General features: G+C 44.0%; 1 protein-coding gene and 1 pseudogene across 2 annotated transcripts in view; both read left to right on the top strand.

Moving 5' to 3' along the window:
- The window catches only part of LOC136406533 (cilium assembly protein DZIP1-like), a 76,082-nt pseudogene extending 67,155 nt beyond the window's left edge, over nucleotides 1–8,927 (top strand).
- A 55-nt stretch (nucleotides 8,928–8,982) lies between these two features.
- Nucleotides 8,983–14,612, top strand: part of FAM171A1 (family with sequence similarity 171 member A1) — a 177,788-nt gene continuing 172,158 nt past the window's right edge. For both annotated transcript variants that reach the window (XM_066386648.1, XM_066386649.1), the window contains exon 1: nucleotides 8,983–9,275. In XM_066386648.1, coding sequence (XP_066242745.1) covers nucleotides 9,179–9,275 — 97 coding nt within the window. In that variant the 5' untranslated portion in view covers nucleotides 8,983–9,178. The remainder of the gene's footprint in view (nucleotides 9,276–14,612) is intronic.

The raw sequence follows: 14,612 nt of genomic DNA, 5'->3' as shown, positions 1-14,612 counted from the left end.
GGCATTGGCATCTGTGTCTCCTCCTTCTGATGCTATCATAAATTCCTTAAAATAATTACATTTCCTGACTTCCTTGTAGCCAGTCTTCTGGGTGAGAGTTAGGTTCTGTCAATGAGATGCCCTTGGTAGAGATTTTGGAAGCAAAAGTAAGAGAGGGTTGTCTCCCTGTTACTGCCCTGGAAGTCTGGGCTTTTCTGCAGTGGCAGCTTCCTTGTGCCTAGGAAGGAGATAGGCAGGAGGGCAGGGTGGAGCCCCGCTGCCTGATCCCTGGATCAACAAGAGTGCAGACTCCAGAATGCAACCTTTGCTATTGTAGCTTCACACTCCCAGTTTCCTGACTAGGGCTGAGGAATAGCTCCCCAAGTATCATGCATCTCTGAAGGTCGGTCTGGGGGGCTCAGTCTGGAGACCCTCCTGTAGCCCTTCCACAGATTTCATGAGCACCTAATTCCCCGTAGAACGTCTGGCTAAAAACTTAGATTTCTCTTTCCATCAACTGAGCCCTTATTGGTGGAGCCTCTAACCAATGTTCAGAAAAAGGAAATGTTCTTTCAGACCATGGTTATTAAAGTTTTAATCACATCTTCATTTCCAAACCATGGTTATTAAAGTTTTTAATTTATCACATCTTTATTTCTAAATCATTAGCAGACCCATAGTTCCCAAGTATATTAGAGTGAAAGAGAGAGAGAGAGAGAGAGAGAGAGATGTGTTATTTGGAATTTTCTCACATGGTTATACAAGCTGAGAAGTCCCATGATCTGCCATCTGGAAGCTGGAGAAACTGGTATTATAGCTTCATCCTGGAGGCATGAGAACCAGGGGAGCTCATGGTGTACGTCCCAGTTCAGCGACCCAAGGCCCGAGAACCAGAAGCACTGATTACTGAAGGCAGGGGAAGATGGGTGTTCCAGTTCAAGCCAAGAGCAAATTTGCCTTTCCTCTACCTTTTGGTTCTATTTGGGCCTTCAAAGGATTTGATGATGCCCACCCACATTGGTGAAGGCCATCTGCTTTACTCAGCTCACTAGTTCAAAAGCCAATCTCTTCCTCCAGAAACATGCTCACAGACACCCCCAGAAATAACATTTTACCAGCTATTTGGGCATCCCTTGGCCCATCAAGTTGTCAGATAAGATTAACCATCACACTAAGAAATATACCCCCTACATAAAGAACCTCTCTTTCTCTGCCCTACCCATTACTCTCAGGAATGAACATTCTGATAGCAGAAGGGTTCAGGCATATTTAGGTTGGAACTAATTGCCATGCATTCAGACATGTTTCCTAGCAGAGGAGTTAACCAGAATTTGTAACATTGAGTCATACCACCAACTTACAAATCAACATTTGAGACATAAATGCATTTGTAAAACCAAGGACTCATATAAAACCAGACCTTTCAAGGATTATGGAAGGAATGATTTTTTTCCCCCTTCTTTTCCATTTTTGAAGAATAGCATTGGTTTTTACCCAATACTTCCCCAACAGGAAAGTTAGGAGTCTGAGCTGATTTTTATTTGTTGGCTGTGTGTGTGTGTGTGTGTGTGTGTGTGTGTGTGTGTGTGTGTGTGTGTGTGTGTTTGGGGGGAGGGAATGTCTTTCCTTTTTTATTTACTTTCTGAAGATTTCAGTAGAATACAACTATAAAATATTTACTAAAATTTTCATGAAACTTTATATACCAGTGAATTTCCTTTTGTTCACTGAAGTTTCCATCTCTTTAGAAGGTGAGATGATAAGAGAATACCAGCAGCCAATGCAGGCTAGCTTAAGACTCAGAGCGAAATTTCAGAAGCCTACAGGGCAATCCAGCCCTTTCATTTTGTACAGAAAATGATCACTTAGGCTGTGTGATTTAAAGTGAATGCATCTAAACCTATTGTACTGTATTATTTGCCCAGACAAATCTCCTCCTCACCTCCACTTCCAGGTTTATGGGACTTGTAATGAAGGGAACTGCTGGTGGAAGAGACCTTTGCTTAAGAACTAAACAGGACTAGGGCATTAAAAGAAATGTCCTGGCAGTAATGTCTTGGATCCAGAGCTTCAAACTTAAACAGAGGTAATGAAAGGAAGGATAAGAAAGTGCCACTCAAAGAGTTAGGGCCTCTAGCACCAGGAAGCTTTTCTCTCTTTTCAGGTACAAAATGAGCCACAAAAACAAGAGTTCAGTCCATGCTAATTCCCTTCTCCATCTTCTCCATTGTTTTCCTGTTTTCTCCATAACTGTTTAAGTTTGCTTTGGAAAAAAAACTTTCTATTTTCTGCCTTGCTGGACCGATGTTCCCTTGGAAGGCTCTGAAGGCAGACCTAGCACTTACAAACACACATTTCTTCCTGGTAGATTTTGGAAGCTCACTTCCCACTCCCCTTGAGCTTTCCTTGTCTACATGACAGTATTCAATGGCCAGCAACGGGTTGTGCTAGAGACTTCCCCGCTCTACTGAAACAGGCCTAAAATACATCTCTGAGCAACCAGATTCTTTTTTCTTTTTTTTTTTTTGTAATTTTCTGAAGTTGGAAACGGGGAGGCGGTCAGACAGACTCCCACACATGCCTGACTGGGATCCACCTGGCATGCCCACCAGGGGCGATGCTCTGCCCATCTGGGGCGTTGCTCTGTTGCAACCAGAGCCATTCCAGCGCCTGAGGCAGAGGCCATAGAGCCATCCTCATCGCCCAGGCCAACTTTACTCCAATGGAGCCTTGGCTGCAGGAGGGGAAAAGAGAGACAGAGAGGAAGGAGAGGGGGAGGGGTGGAGAAGCAGATGGGCGCTTCTCCTGTGTGCGCTGGCTGGGAATCGAACCCAGGATTCCTGCACGCCAGGCCGACGCTCTACCACTGAGCCAACCAGCCAGGGCCTAGCAACCAGATTCTTAACATGCCACTAGCCTATGAATATTCTTTCCAACAGCCAGGACCTTGGGATGTGTCCCAGACTCCTGTAATCACTGTGGGACATGCAGAGGAGCGCAGCATACAGGGGATCTGGGTGTCACACTTGCAATGTCTCACATGAAGCTGACATTAGACATACATTCACTGAATTATTTCCTTAATAAAATGTGGTTCCTGTCTGAGAACCTGAATGAGAGAAAGGAGATTGTAGGGAAAATAAAATAAAAAGATGTCTTTGGAAGAAAGAACCTTTTGGAAAGGCACAGAGATTGACCTATGGGGTGCTGAGCCACAAGTAGTGGAGAAGGTTCTAGAATGCCAGGGTTAAAAGAAACACAGCAATTCCTTTTCAATAATTTAATCATTTTCTTTTTGAAATGAATGTCAAATGGGTTTTGAATAAAATACTGAGCCCTTACTATTGCTACCTATGGCTACATTTTGTCTAACTCTAATAAAAGCAGCAGCAAACAAAAGTACAATGTCCGTGACACACTTCCTGATCTGTACGGACTTCATAAAAAACTTGTTTTTCACAGGCAACTTTTTACTCAGGGGCAGACGGTGGGGTGAGGGTTGGAGGGGCAGGGGGACAGGAGTAGTAAGGGGAGAAGGAAGGAAAATGTCTCTTAAAGTAAATTCAGACAATTAAAATTCCAACACATGGGCACCAACCGTAGGAAAGATTTCAATAGCATAAATAATCTTGGGCTCAGAAACCTTGATGCAGAGCCTGTGAAATCAAGGTCTCTGGAAAATTCAGACAGGAAAAGTTCTGTATCACCGCTTTTGGCAGGGAACTTGCAAATTAAAATCAAATGCTGCATAGTCAGGCAACTTCTAAGCAATTTCAAATAATTACAGTCATAATTCATCTCTATTCAAACAATGTGAGATCTTCATAAGAGTAACTGGAAAAGTCCTAGAAGGAAAGAACACTTCTAATTTTCATTGTTCTTCAGACACTCCCTGTCATGCAGTGATTTTCCCCCCAGTTACTAAATGGGAGTCTGCTTATTAAAACATGAAAAAAGGTAAACCATATTCTTTTATTCCAATAAAGGAGAAGTGTGATTATTTAATTCTAACATTTCTTTGGGCAGATAATATGCAAGTACAGTGGTACCTTGAGATATGAGCAGACCAACATATATATATATATATATATATATATATATATATATATATATATATATTTTTTTTTTTTTTTTTACAGAGACAGAGAGTCAGAGAGAGGGACAGACAGACAGGAACAGAGAGAGATGAGAAGCATCAATCATCAGTTTTTCATTGCGACACCTTAGTTGTTCATTGATTGCTTTCTCACATGTGCCCTGACCGCGGGCCTTCAGCAGACAGAGTAATCCCTTGCTCGAGCCAGCAACATTGGGTCCAAGCTGGTGAGCCTCTGCCCAAACCAGATGAACCCGTGCTCTAGCTGGCGACCTCGAGGTCTCAAACCCGGGTCTTTCCACATCCCAGTCCATTGCTTCATCCACTGCGCCACTGCCTGGTCAGGCCAGACCAACATTTTTTAAGATATGAGCTGCAATTCGGTCCATATTTTTGTTTGAGATCTGAGCAAAATTCCGAGATACAAATCCTGAATCAGAAAGCTGCCACTAGTTGGCGGGTTGGTGCACGGGTCCAGTATTAGCAGCACAACACCAGCATCTCGTTCTTTCTCACGTGTTACCCACAGAATCAAGTTGAATCTCGTGTGCTGTACTCGTTCTTGCATCATTTTTGCATTTTTTACTAACTTTTTTTGTGTGCTATCATGGGGCCGAAGAAAGTGAATATAAAGGACAGTGGTGAGAAGAAGAAGAGAATGACTTCGATAGAAATAAAGCAAGAAATAATAGAAAAACATGAGCGTGGTGTATGAGTGATTGAACTGGCAAGGCTGTATGACCGCAATACGTCTATAATTTGTACCATCCTTAAACAAAAAAATGCCATCAAAAGCACAAATCCAGTGAAAGGAACTATAATTTTGTCCCAATTAAGGAGAAATATCCATGAAGAAATGGAGAAACTTCTGCTGGTGTGGATGAAAGAGAAAGAGCTGGCAGGAGATACAGTGACGGAGACTAATGTGCGAAAAGGCACGTATTATTTACGGTGATTTGAAGAAAAAAGAACCATCAACCTCAAAAAAAGGCAGCAAAAGATACACATTTAAGGAAGTCACGGCTGGTTTGAAAAGAAACACCCAGAAAAAGTTTCAACTGGTCATGCTTCAGCACTTTTTTTTTTCTGAAGTTGGAAACGGGGAGGCAGTCAGACAGACTCCCGCATGCGCCCGACTGGGATCCACCCGGCATGCCCACCAGAGGCGATGCTCTGCCCATCTGGGGTGTTGCTCTATTGCAACCAGAGCCATTCTAGCGCCTGAGGCAAAGGCCATAGAGCCATCCTCAGTGCCCGGGCCAACTTTGCTCCAATGGAGCCTTGGCTGCGGGAGGGGAAGAGAGAGACAGAGAGGAAGGAGAGGGGGAGGGCTGGAGAAGCAGATGGGCACTTCTCCTGTGTGCCCTGGCTGGGAATCGAACCCAGGATTCCTGCATACCAGGCCGACACTCTACCACTGAGCCAACTGGCCAGGGCCGCTTCAACACTTTTTAATGACACTTGTTTGTTACATTTCTGTAACATTTTAAAAGGCAGGCAAAAGCAAACCTCTTTGGATAGATTTTTATTCAAAAGTCCTTCAAGTGAAAGTGCTGAAAGTGCAGCCAAAAAGGCAAAAATAGGTGATGATTAAATGAAAAATACGTAATGTTAAGCTTAGGTTAAGTTTAAAGTTAAGAAAGTGCATTTTTTACAATTAAGTTTTTGTGGTTTTATTTTAAGTATAGAAAGTACAGTTTTAGTTTTGTTTAAAGTAAAGAAAATGCAGTTTTAGTTTACATTTAGTGTTAAGAAAGTGCAGTTTTAGTTTACGTGTCTACAGTGCCTGCATCCCTTCCTCCCTCCCTCCTCCTCCACCATTCACCTCCATTAGCCGCACTTGTCTGTCTCCAAGGTAAGAACACATTACTAAATAACACTTTTTTCTTTTATTTCATATATTTTGTTATGCATTGGTAAAGTATATATGTGTGTTTCTTAATTAAAAACATGTCTTTTTTCATAATTTAGGATGGTTTGGGGATGTTTCACAGGGCTGGAATGGATTAAATCTATTTCAGTTATTTTAAATGGGAGAAATTTGCTTGATATATGAGTTGACTGACTTACGAGCTCGATTACAGAAGGAATTAAAAACTCAAGGTACCACTGTATACTTGTTTGTGTGATTTAGCAGAATTTGTGCTTTCCTAGCCTCCCACCCAAGTAACTGGAGAACATCCATCCAAACAAAGGATGCACATGGGGGTCCCAGCTCTCTTCTTGGCATTGAGACTGGCTTGTAGGTTGAGGGGGCACTGGTGCAAAGTACTCGACTTCTTTCTGTTTCTAAATAGGTATAGGCAAAAAGAGGGAGAGTTCGAACACTACTTATACAAGCCTCGGTGTGGCTATAAAGGTACATAAATCTCCCCAAAAGTGTTTGTCATCCACAAAAATTTTGTTATACACACAATAATAACAACCATTATGACTATGTATAGTCATGATTGTGTCGCAAACTTGATCAGACTAATCATTTAGTGTTTACTAAGAGTTCTCTCACTCTTAAAAGTTCTAGAACATTATACTAAGATTACAAACACCAGTGTTTTGAGTGAACAGGAAAGCTTATAAAAAATGGTATAGGTCCTGGCTGAGTAGCTCAGTTGGTTGGAGAGTTGTCCTGACATGCTGAGGTGGCATGTTCAATCCTCAGTCAGAACACACACAAGAATCAACCAGTGACAGCGTGAATAAGTGGAACAACAAATCAATATTTCTCTCCGTCTTTTTCTCCTTTCCTCTCTCTCTAAAAATCAGTATAAAAAATGGCATAGAACAGAGTTTTGTTTTTTATTATATTTTTATTTTGAAATAATTATGGATTCAGGAGTTACAAAAAATAGTATAGAGAGGTCTCTGACAGTCTGCACCCAACTCTCCCCATTTGTAACATATTATATAACTATAGTATATTATCAAAGCCAGGAAACTGACATAGGTACAATACCATTCACTAGATACTATTAACTATATAGATTCAGACCTTACATGGATTAGAACATGGATTAGAACAGATTTTTAAAATCATTTGGATGTAGCTACAGGTAACAAGTCATTTGCATGAAATTTATCCTTGGGGTAACGTTGTGTAAATAATCAAGTTTCCTATCATTAGACCTAAATATTTGGGCAAATTATTTCTCACTGACAAACTCAGTTTGTTTATCTGTAGGATAGGAACAATAATACTACCAGGGAAGTTGTTATGAGGAAACATCTCCAGTCCAGTGAGAGTAGCATATTTTAGGGACCCCAACTATAATAGTATTCCCTCATGTGACCTTACACTTCTGTTCTCGGGATTTTATGAGTCCTAGGTGATCTTTTTAAAATCAACCTGGTTCTTGATTCCCGTCTGCCCTCCACCCCTGCCAGGTTGCTTCTGTCTCTTGAAAAAGGCACATTCTCAAACTGTTTGGAGAAGTTTCAACTCAGGGATGGGCTTAATGCCACTTCTCTTAGAGGCAGCTCCCTACGCCAAAAAAGTGATTTGAAAACTTGAGATTGCCATGCTTCATGAAGTCATCCTCTACCTGGCCATCTAGCCAGCCTGGACTCTTTGTGCTCCTGTTGACTGGCACCCACACTGCAACTGAGGGCTGAGATAGACTGTCATCCTATTCACTCTCCTCTCCTGACTCTGAGGTGGACCTTGAGGCATTGACACTGGCAGTTAAAAGGAAGACGGATCAGGCAGTCCCTAACTGTGGGTTTTCTTTCCACCTTCCTGACTACCTGACACCCTGTGCAGGTGTGCAATTTGCACAAATTGTAACATTGCTCCTGAGGGTGACAATAAAACCCACATGGACTTTTCCACCTCCTGTTTTTCACTGTGTCTCACAATAGCTTGTCTGTTATAAGCCAACTGGCATGCCTTAATGCCCAATTAATGAAATTACAGTCATAACCCTCCTCTCGCCTAGTGTTCTGGAGGCAGCAATGGGCAGAGTGAATCTGGTGTGGATTTCCTTAGAGCCTGGGTCCCTTGCAGAGGTTCTGGGGTCACTGCAGTGCTGGTTGGAGATGGGGTAGAGAGAGTCAAGGGTGCATCCTGAGGGTTGTGTGGAGGAAGGAACACAGACAGGAGCAAATTGAGAGAATGGGAAGTTTGGGTAGGGGTGAGTGTACCTCTACTTAAGGGAAGCCTGATGTTTTTGTGTGGAGCTTCATCTTTGGGACCAGCCTGTTGTATTTGATTGAACCTTAGCTCTGTGTGCTAATGACAAATTCCTTGATTCTCCTTATACTCCTTTTCTCATCTGTAAATGGGAATAAAAATACCTACCTCTTAGATTATGTATAGTGAAGACAAAGTGAATAAGAACCTAGAGCCTCAACCAAGGTAAATGTCCTATCCACTCTAACCCTCTAAAAATGTCTAAGCGCAATTCAACCTGGAGGTGTTCATCTGTCAGCCCTCCGGGTTAGGATACCATTCCTGCTGACCTTTAGGTTCAAATCTACCCTTAGTAGGATAGGTGAATGGGGACAAGAATAGCTGCAGGATGGCATTATGCTGAGGAAACCGAGGGAGGTCACACCCTGAGACCCTCCCTTAGTTAATTAACCAGGTGCGAAGCCCTCAGACCTGAAAGGCAGGTGTTGTTTTTTTTCTCCAAAGCAGTAAGGAGTTGGAGGATTCGGGCTGTACGGGTGCCAGAGGTCGCGCTCCCTGCTCTAGCGGCGACTCGCGGGCGCGTGCACGGGGGTATGTGAGCGAGGGAGGCTCGCGCAGCAGGAACTGGGTTCCGGGGCGCACCGTCCTCCCCCGCGGCGCGGCGGCCGCCAGGTGGCACCAAGACCCTGGACCTGGACACCACCCGCGGGTGCGGCAGGGCGCTAAGGGGTTAATGGGTGGGCGGGGCCGCGGCGCCGGCGCTTCGGGGAACCCACCCGGGTGCGCGGAGGAGGGAGCGGCCGGGGGCTGCGGAGCCCAGCGCCACGCCGGGCGGGGGCGCGGCCAATTGGACGGCAGGCCCGGTGCGCGCGGAGCCTGGCGACATGGAGGCAGGCGCGGCGGCCGGCCGCCCGTGACGCGCCGCTCTGTCCCGGTGCTCTGCGAGGCCGAAGCGGCCGGGACTCCGCCGCGCGGAGATGAGCAGGTCGGCGGCGCTCCTGCTCTGCCTGCTGGGCTGCCACGTCTGGAAGGCGGTGACCAAGACGCTGCGGGATCCGGGCGCCGGAGCCCAAGGTGGGTGCGCGGCGGGGCCGGGCGGCGAGGCCGGGCGGCGAGGCCGGGCGGCGGGCTTTGTGTGGGCCACGGCCTGCCGCAGAGGCGGCGTCGGGGAGGCTCTCGGGCCGCATTGTGTCGCGGCCGCCGGAGCCGGGCCTGCAGCCCCCGCGCCGCGCTCCGGAGGGGGCGGCCTCGCCCGGGGATGCCGAGAGGCCTCGAGCAGATGCTCCCGAGCGGCAGGGGACAGCGGGGGTGCGGGTGGTACCAGCTTTGCTGCTTCGGGTGGCATGTTCTTATGCCTGCGAAGGTCCTTTTCTTTATGCCGTGACACGACACGCGGCGGCTCCGTCTCCTCCTTCGCCCCGGCGACAGGGGCCGCCCCCGGGTCGCCGCCGCCCGCTCTCCCTTCCCGGCTCCGGTCCTAGAAGCCGGGGTGCAAAAGCTGCTTGCGACCCTTTTGTTGTGATGGCGAGGGGGTGGCTGCTGCAACCCGGACCTCGAGGTCCGCAGCTGCTGCCAGCCTCCGGCCTGCCGCAGTTCGGCAAAGTTTTGGGGGTCTCCTCCTCCTCCCCGTCCGACGTCTTCTCCAGGCCGTGAGGGATTTCCTCATCGGCCCGGGAATCACCCTCGGAAAGGGGAGACAGAATTGGAACTAAGAGACCCTAATCACTTTCTGTCAACAACAATCCTTTCCAGGTTTGTATATTCGCCAGGTCCAGTCTTTTGTCTAGTCTTTGGTCTCTGCAAACCTGCTTTCCAGCCGTGGAAGTAATGTGGTTGCCTCTGAGAAAGGCCAGGAGCCTGTCTTTTGTTTTTTAACATACATATTTATTTGAGGAAGAAACCCGAATCTTCCTTTGCACTCATTTGTGGGGACAAAATCCGAATGCATCTCTGTTGTCCGCCTTTTCAAAAGGGTGAGTTGAGGCCACCGCATAGGACCATCAGCATCCACGCAGGACCCTGCTGCCGACTCCCACGGGCCCCTCTGGTCTCACCTGAGGATCCCCCTGCAACCCTGGGGAGGCGCCCCAGTCTCCTTGTCCACGTCCTTTCCTTGCAGAGAGGTGTGTGTCCTGTGAAGTCAGTCAGTCCTGCAGACAAAATGAACCAAAAGTGCTCCATCCAGTGTCCTTTTGCTCAGACCCTGCCTTATCCTCATCCTCATGCGAATCCTCTTCCCTTATAACAAATAGGCAGCTGAGAACCTGGATGGCCTTCTGTCCTGATGTTGTGACAGGGAGGACGGTTTTACCCATAGTTTGCTGGGTTTAGTTTGTTACCTTCATGTTGAATTGAAAGTTTACATATCCATCCCTTGCTGCACCATTTGCAGGCATCTCTTTTATGCATTGCTTTTGCTGTAGCTACAGTATGATGTGACCATTCTAAATTGTGTGTAATTTAGTAGTGTAAATTATGGAAGAGGGTACCTTGACAGGGTACATAAAGACCATGTATCGCTTCATGTAGAAAATGAATGTTTAGGACATTGGGTCACTGGTGTTGGATTGTAGTTTCCTTCATTGATGCTGTACTGCTCTTTGAATCAGCTATTTTAATAAATGATATTTGCATTTCAAGGGGGCCATTAATTCCAAAGAAGAGATTGAACTTTATGTTTTTCACTTGAAATGCGATATATAGAACATTAAGTTCATGTACTTGAAAAATAGGGGAAGGCTTGGTTAACCTCAACTGGAAAAGAAAAAGTCATGAAAAACTTACTAGGTTTAGATTGGAGACCACATATTACAGACTCTTGCTGCTAAAAATCAGGTAACTCAACTCAGAAATGGAATGTTCTGCGAAGTGGAAGAGAAATGGTCAGCCTGTGAGGCTAAGAGAATGTCACGGCTAAGAGATTCTTAGCATGTGGGATGGTTGAGTGGAGTATTTTTCCACCTGGATTACTTCCTTGATTGGATAAGGGTGGCTTTTTAAAGAGCTGAGCCTAGGAGCCTTCACCAAAGTCTGAGACTCGCTACCTACCATCTGGATTTGGAGCTACTACCGTTTTTGTGGGAATGGACTTTATCTCCTTTGACATTCTAAGGTCTCTTTCACCCCACTGCATTCTTCACACCATCTTGACACTTACCTTGTAATGTAGTTTTTAAATTAATGTTTCTCTACGTTCCTGGATCACATACACAATGAAGACAAATGCCACATCTAATTTCACTTTGCATTTTCCACAGTGGTTTGTAGATTATTTTGCACGTGGTCAGTGCTGCGATGGTGAAGGGATGAAGGTGGCTAGTACATATACTATGATGCAGTATTTTCACCTTTTTTATTTCACGGCACACATAAACTAAATAATAAAATTCTCTAGCACATCAAAAAAACATATTTTTTTAGCCCTGGCCGGGTAGCTCATTTAGTTAGAGTCATCCCAATATGCCAAGGTCGTGTGTTTGATTCCTAGTCAGGACATATACAAGAATCAACCAATGAATGAATGAATAAATGAAAAACAAAAGCAAATTAATCTTTCTCTCTCTCTCTCTCTCTCTCTCTCTCTCTCTCCAACCCTTCATCTCTAAAGTCAATTTAAAAAATGCCAAAGGTACCATTGTTGCTTTAAATACATACAAATATTTTATATATAAATATACATATATTTTACTTTTTAATTTTTTTTTATTTTTGGCTGATCTGACCAAAAAAATAGGTACAATTTTGGTTCATTCACACTGGATGGCTATTGTTGTGTTGGCTGTTGTCTTTTTTTTGACAGTCTAAGAGAAAAGAGGTCAGTGACCCTGATTAAATAGTCAAGTATTGCATGTTTTAAAATTCTTGCAGTGCCAATGTGAAATCTCTGCAGTAGTGCGACATGTGGTTATCATCGTTACCACGTGTTTGAGAGAGAAAACTTCAATGCTTACTTTCTCTGAAACCTAATTTGTAGGAGTTTTACTTTCATTATTGACACTAACTTGAATCATACTTTGAACAGCAGTTGTGCACACACAGACATTGTGTACCAACAGGACTTAGAAATTACTTGGGGTCCTGACTGTTGGCTCAGTGGTAGAGCATCCACCTGGCATATGGAAGTCCTGGGTTTGATTTCTGATCAGGGCACACAGGAGAAGCCACCATCTACTTCTCCACCCCTCCCCCTTTTCTCTCTCTCTCTCTCTCTCTCTCTCTTCTCTCTTCCTCTCCCACAACCATGGCTCAGTTTGAGCAAGTTGGCCCTGGGCACTGAGGATGGCTCCATGGCCTGGCCTCAGGTGCTAAAATAGCTTGTTGCAATGGAACAGCAGCCCCAGATGGGCAGAGCATTGCACTTAGGGAGCTTGCTGGGTAGATCCCCATCTGGACACATGCAGAAATCTGTCTCTCTGCCTCTCACTTAATAAAAAAGAAGAAGAAATTACTTGGGAAAATCTTAGAGACCTAGAGCACACTGATCATATACTGTAGTATTCTAGTTAGGTTCTTGGGACTAAATGACAGTTTCTTTATTAAATGAATCTTTAGTATGTCATATGAGGAAACTAACATCTTGCAAAATTTCTTGGCATAACTTTGCTATTTATATATTCAAGATAAAATTTAAGGTTTGGCTTCAGATTCCTTTTACTGTAGATGCCTTGAATCAGCAAAAGTATTTCAAAGTCAACAGTTAGTTGTCACAGTGAGGCTTTGCTAATCATGAATTTGAACTAGTTCTAGAATATGAATGCATATTTTTATTAAGTGTTTCATCAAAGTTGCTCTGAAGTGTTTATATTATCCTTTTTTAAATTTTTTTTTAGAAACTGTTTTTCCGAAGTGTGGACTAATTTTGCCTTTCTCCATCTCTTACAAATTGTGCATTTAGGCTGACTTGATAGAGGGGCTGTCCCTAAAGAGCAGTAAGTTGTGCAGATGTGCTCTTTAGGGATGTATTTTCGAAGCCTAACACTCTTTTTTTCTTTTCCTTTTTTTTTTTTTTAGATTTTATTTATTCATTTTAGAGAAGGGAGAGAGAGAGAAGGTGGCAGGGGGTTGGGGGGAGCAGGAAGCATCAACTTCTACATGTGCCTTGACCAGGCAAGCCCCGGGTTTCAAACTAGCAACCTCAGTGTTCCAGGTTAATGCTTTATCCACTGCACCACCACGGGCCAGGTGAAGCCTAGCACTCTTTATGTCCCAGTAGAAGTGAGAGCTAGGTTAAGGATAACTTCAAGCTCCAACTTCTGTTGTATAATCTTGACTTTGCTGTTCACTGTCTAGTTTTCAATGATGTGTTAACTTTTTGTTTATCTCAGAGAAACTATAATCTGTCATAACATTTGAGGTGAGTGGTTACCTGTTTCTCTTCTCTCTGAGAGATCTACTCTTTGCCTAACTCAAATTTCACTTATTAGAACACTGTGATCATTTGAATGAAAGACCATGTAGTGACATATCAGAAGGATTAACCCACAATAATGAAAAGATATCGTCTAAATAGAACTCACAAGCACACATCCTGGGAAACTGCCGGACTTCATTGCAAGCCAGGTATGAGACCTCTGTGCAGAAGCAATAGCAAAGTCTAGGGAATTTCTGGCAAAGTCTTTGAAGTGACTTGAATTATTTTTGTATCCTGTCTATACTTGTCCTATAATACAAATGCTGCCTGGATTTCTAAACCAATAGCCTGCAAATGAAAGGACTAAGTTTTAATCAAGTCTTCATTTTAAACATGTTAGTGATGATATCTCTGTAAATTTAACTGTACATCTTTAGTATTGTTGATAAATACTAAAAAAGCACTTGGGAATAAGTTGGACAGACAGTAAATGTGTATAATACTATATATTGAAGGAAACATGGATAAATATTTTTTAAAAACTAGATGAAAGAATTGGTCCTATGATAACAACTACTCTCTGTACCTTTTGTGAAATATGTTAATGTAAAGTATAGTATAGTTCAATATTTTCAATATTGCTATTGTAGTTTGACCAAGTTACAGATAAATAATTGTAAACAAGTCATTTTCATTTGATATCACCAAATATGACTTCGGAACTTTTAAAGACCCTGGTTCTACCTAAATTATTCAGGTCCAACAAACATGGAACTGGATGCATTTTTTTTTAATTAAACTTTGGCACTCTAATAGACGAATTAATTGTTTGAAATAATTGTTTTTGGCCCTGGCTAGCTGGCTCAGTGGATAGTGTCAGCCCAGCATATGTATGTCCCAGGTTTGATTCCTGGTCAGGACACACAGGAGAAGTGACTGTCTGCTTCTTCCACCTCCCCCACCCCCTTCTCTCCCTCTTCTCCTCCTGCAACAGTGGCTGATTGATTCAAGTGTGGCCCCAGGCGCTGATTGGTCTGGGCATCAGCCTCAGGGGCTAAAAA

Source organism: Saccopteryx leptura, chromosome 5 (assembly GCF_036850995.1).
Source record: "Saccopteryx leptura isolate mSacLep1 chromosome 5, mSacLep1_pri_phased_curated, whole genome shotgun sequence".
Taxonomy (NCBI): Eukaryota; Metazoa; Chordata; class Mammalia; order Chiroptera; family Emballonuridae; genus Saccopteryx; species Saccopteryx leptura.
This window is presented reverse-complemented; position numbering and strand designations above follow the sequence as displayed.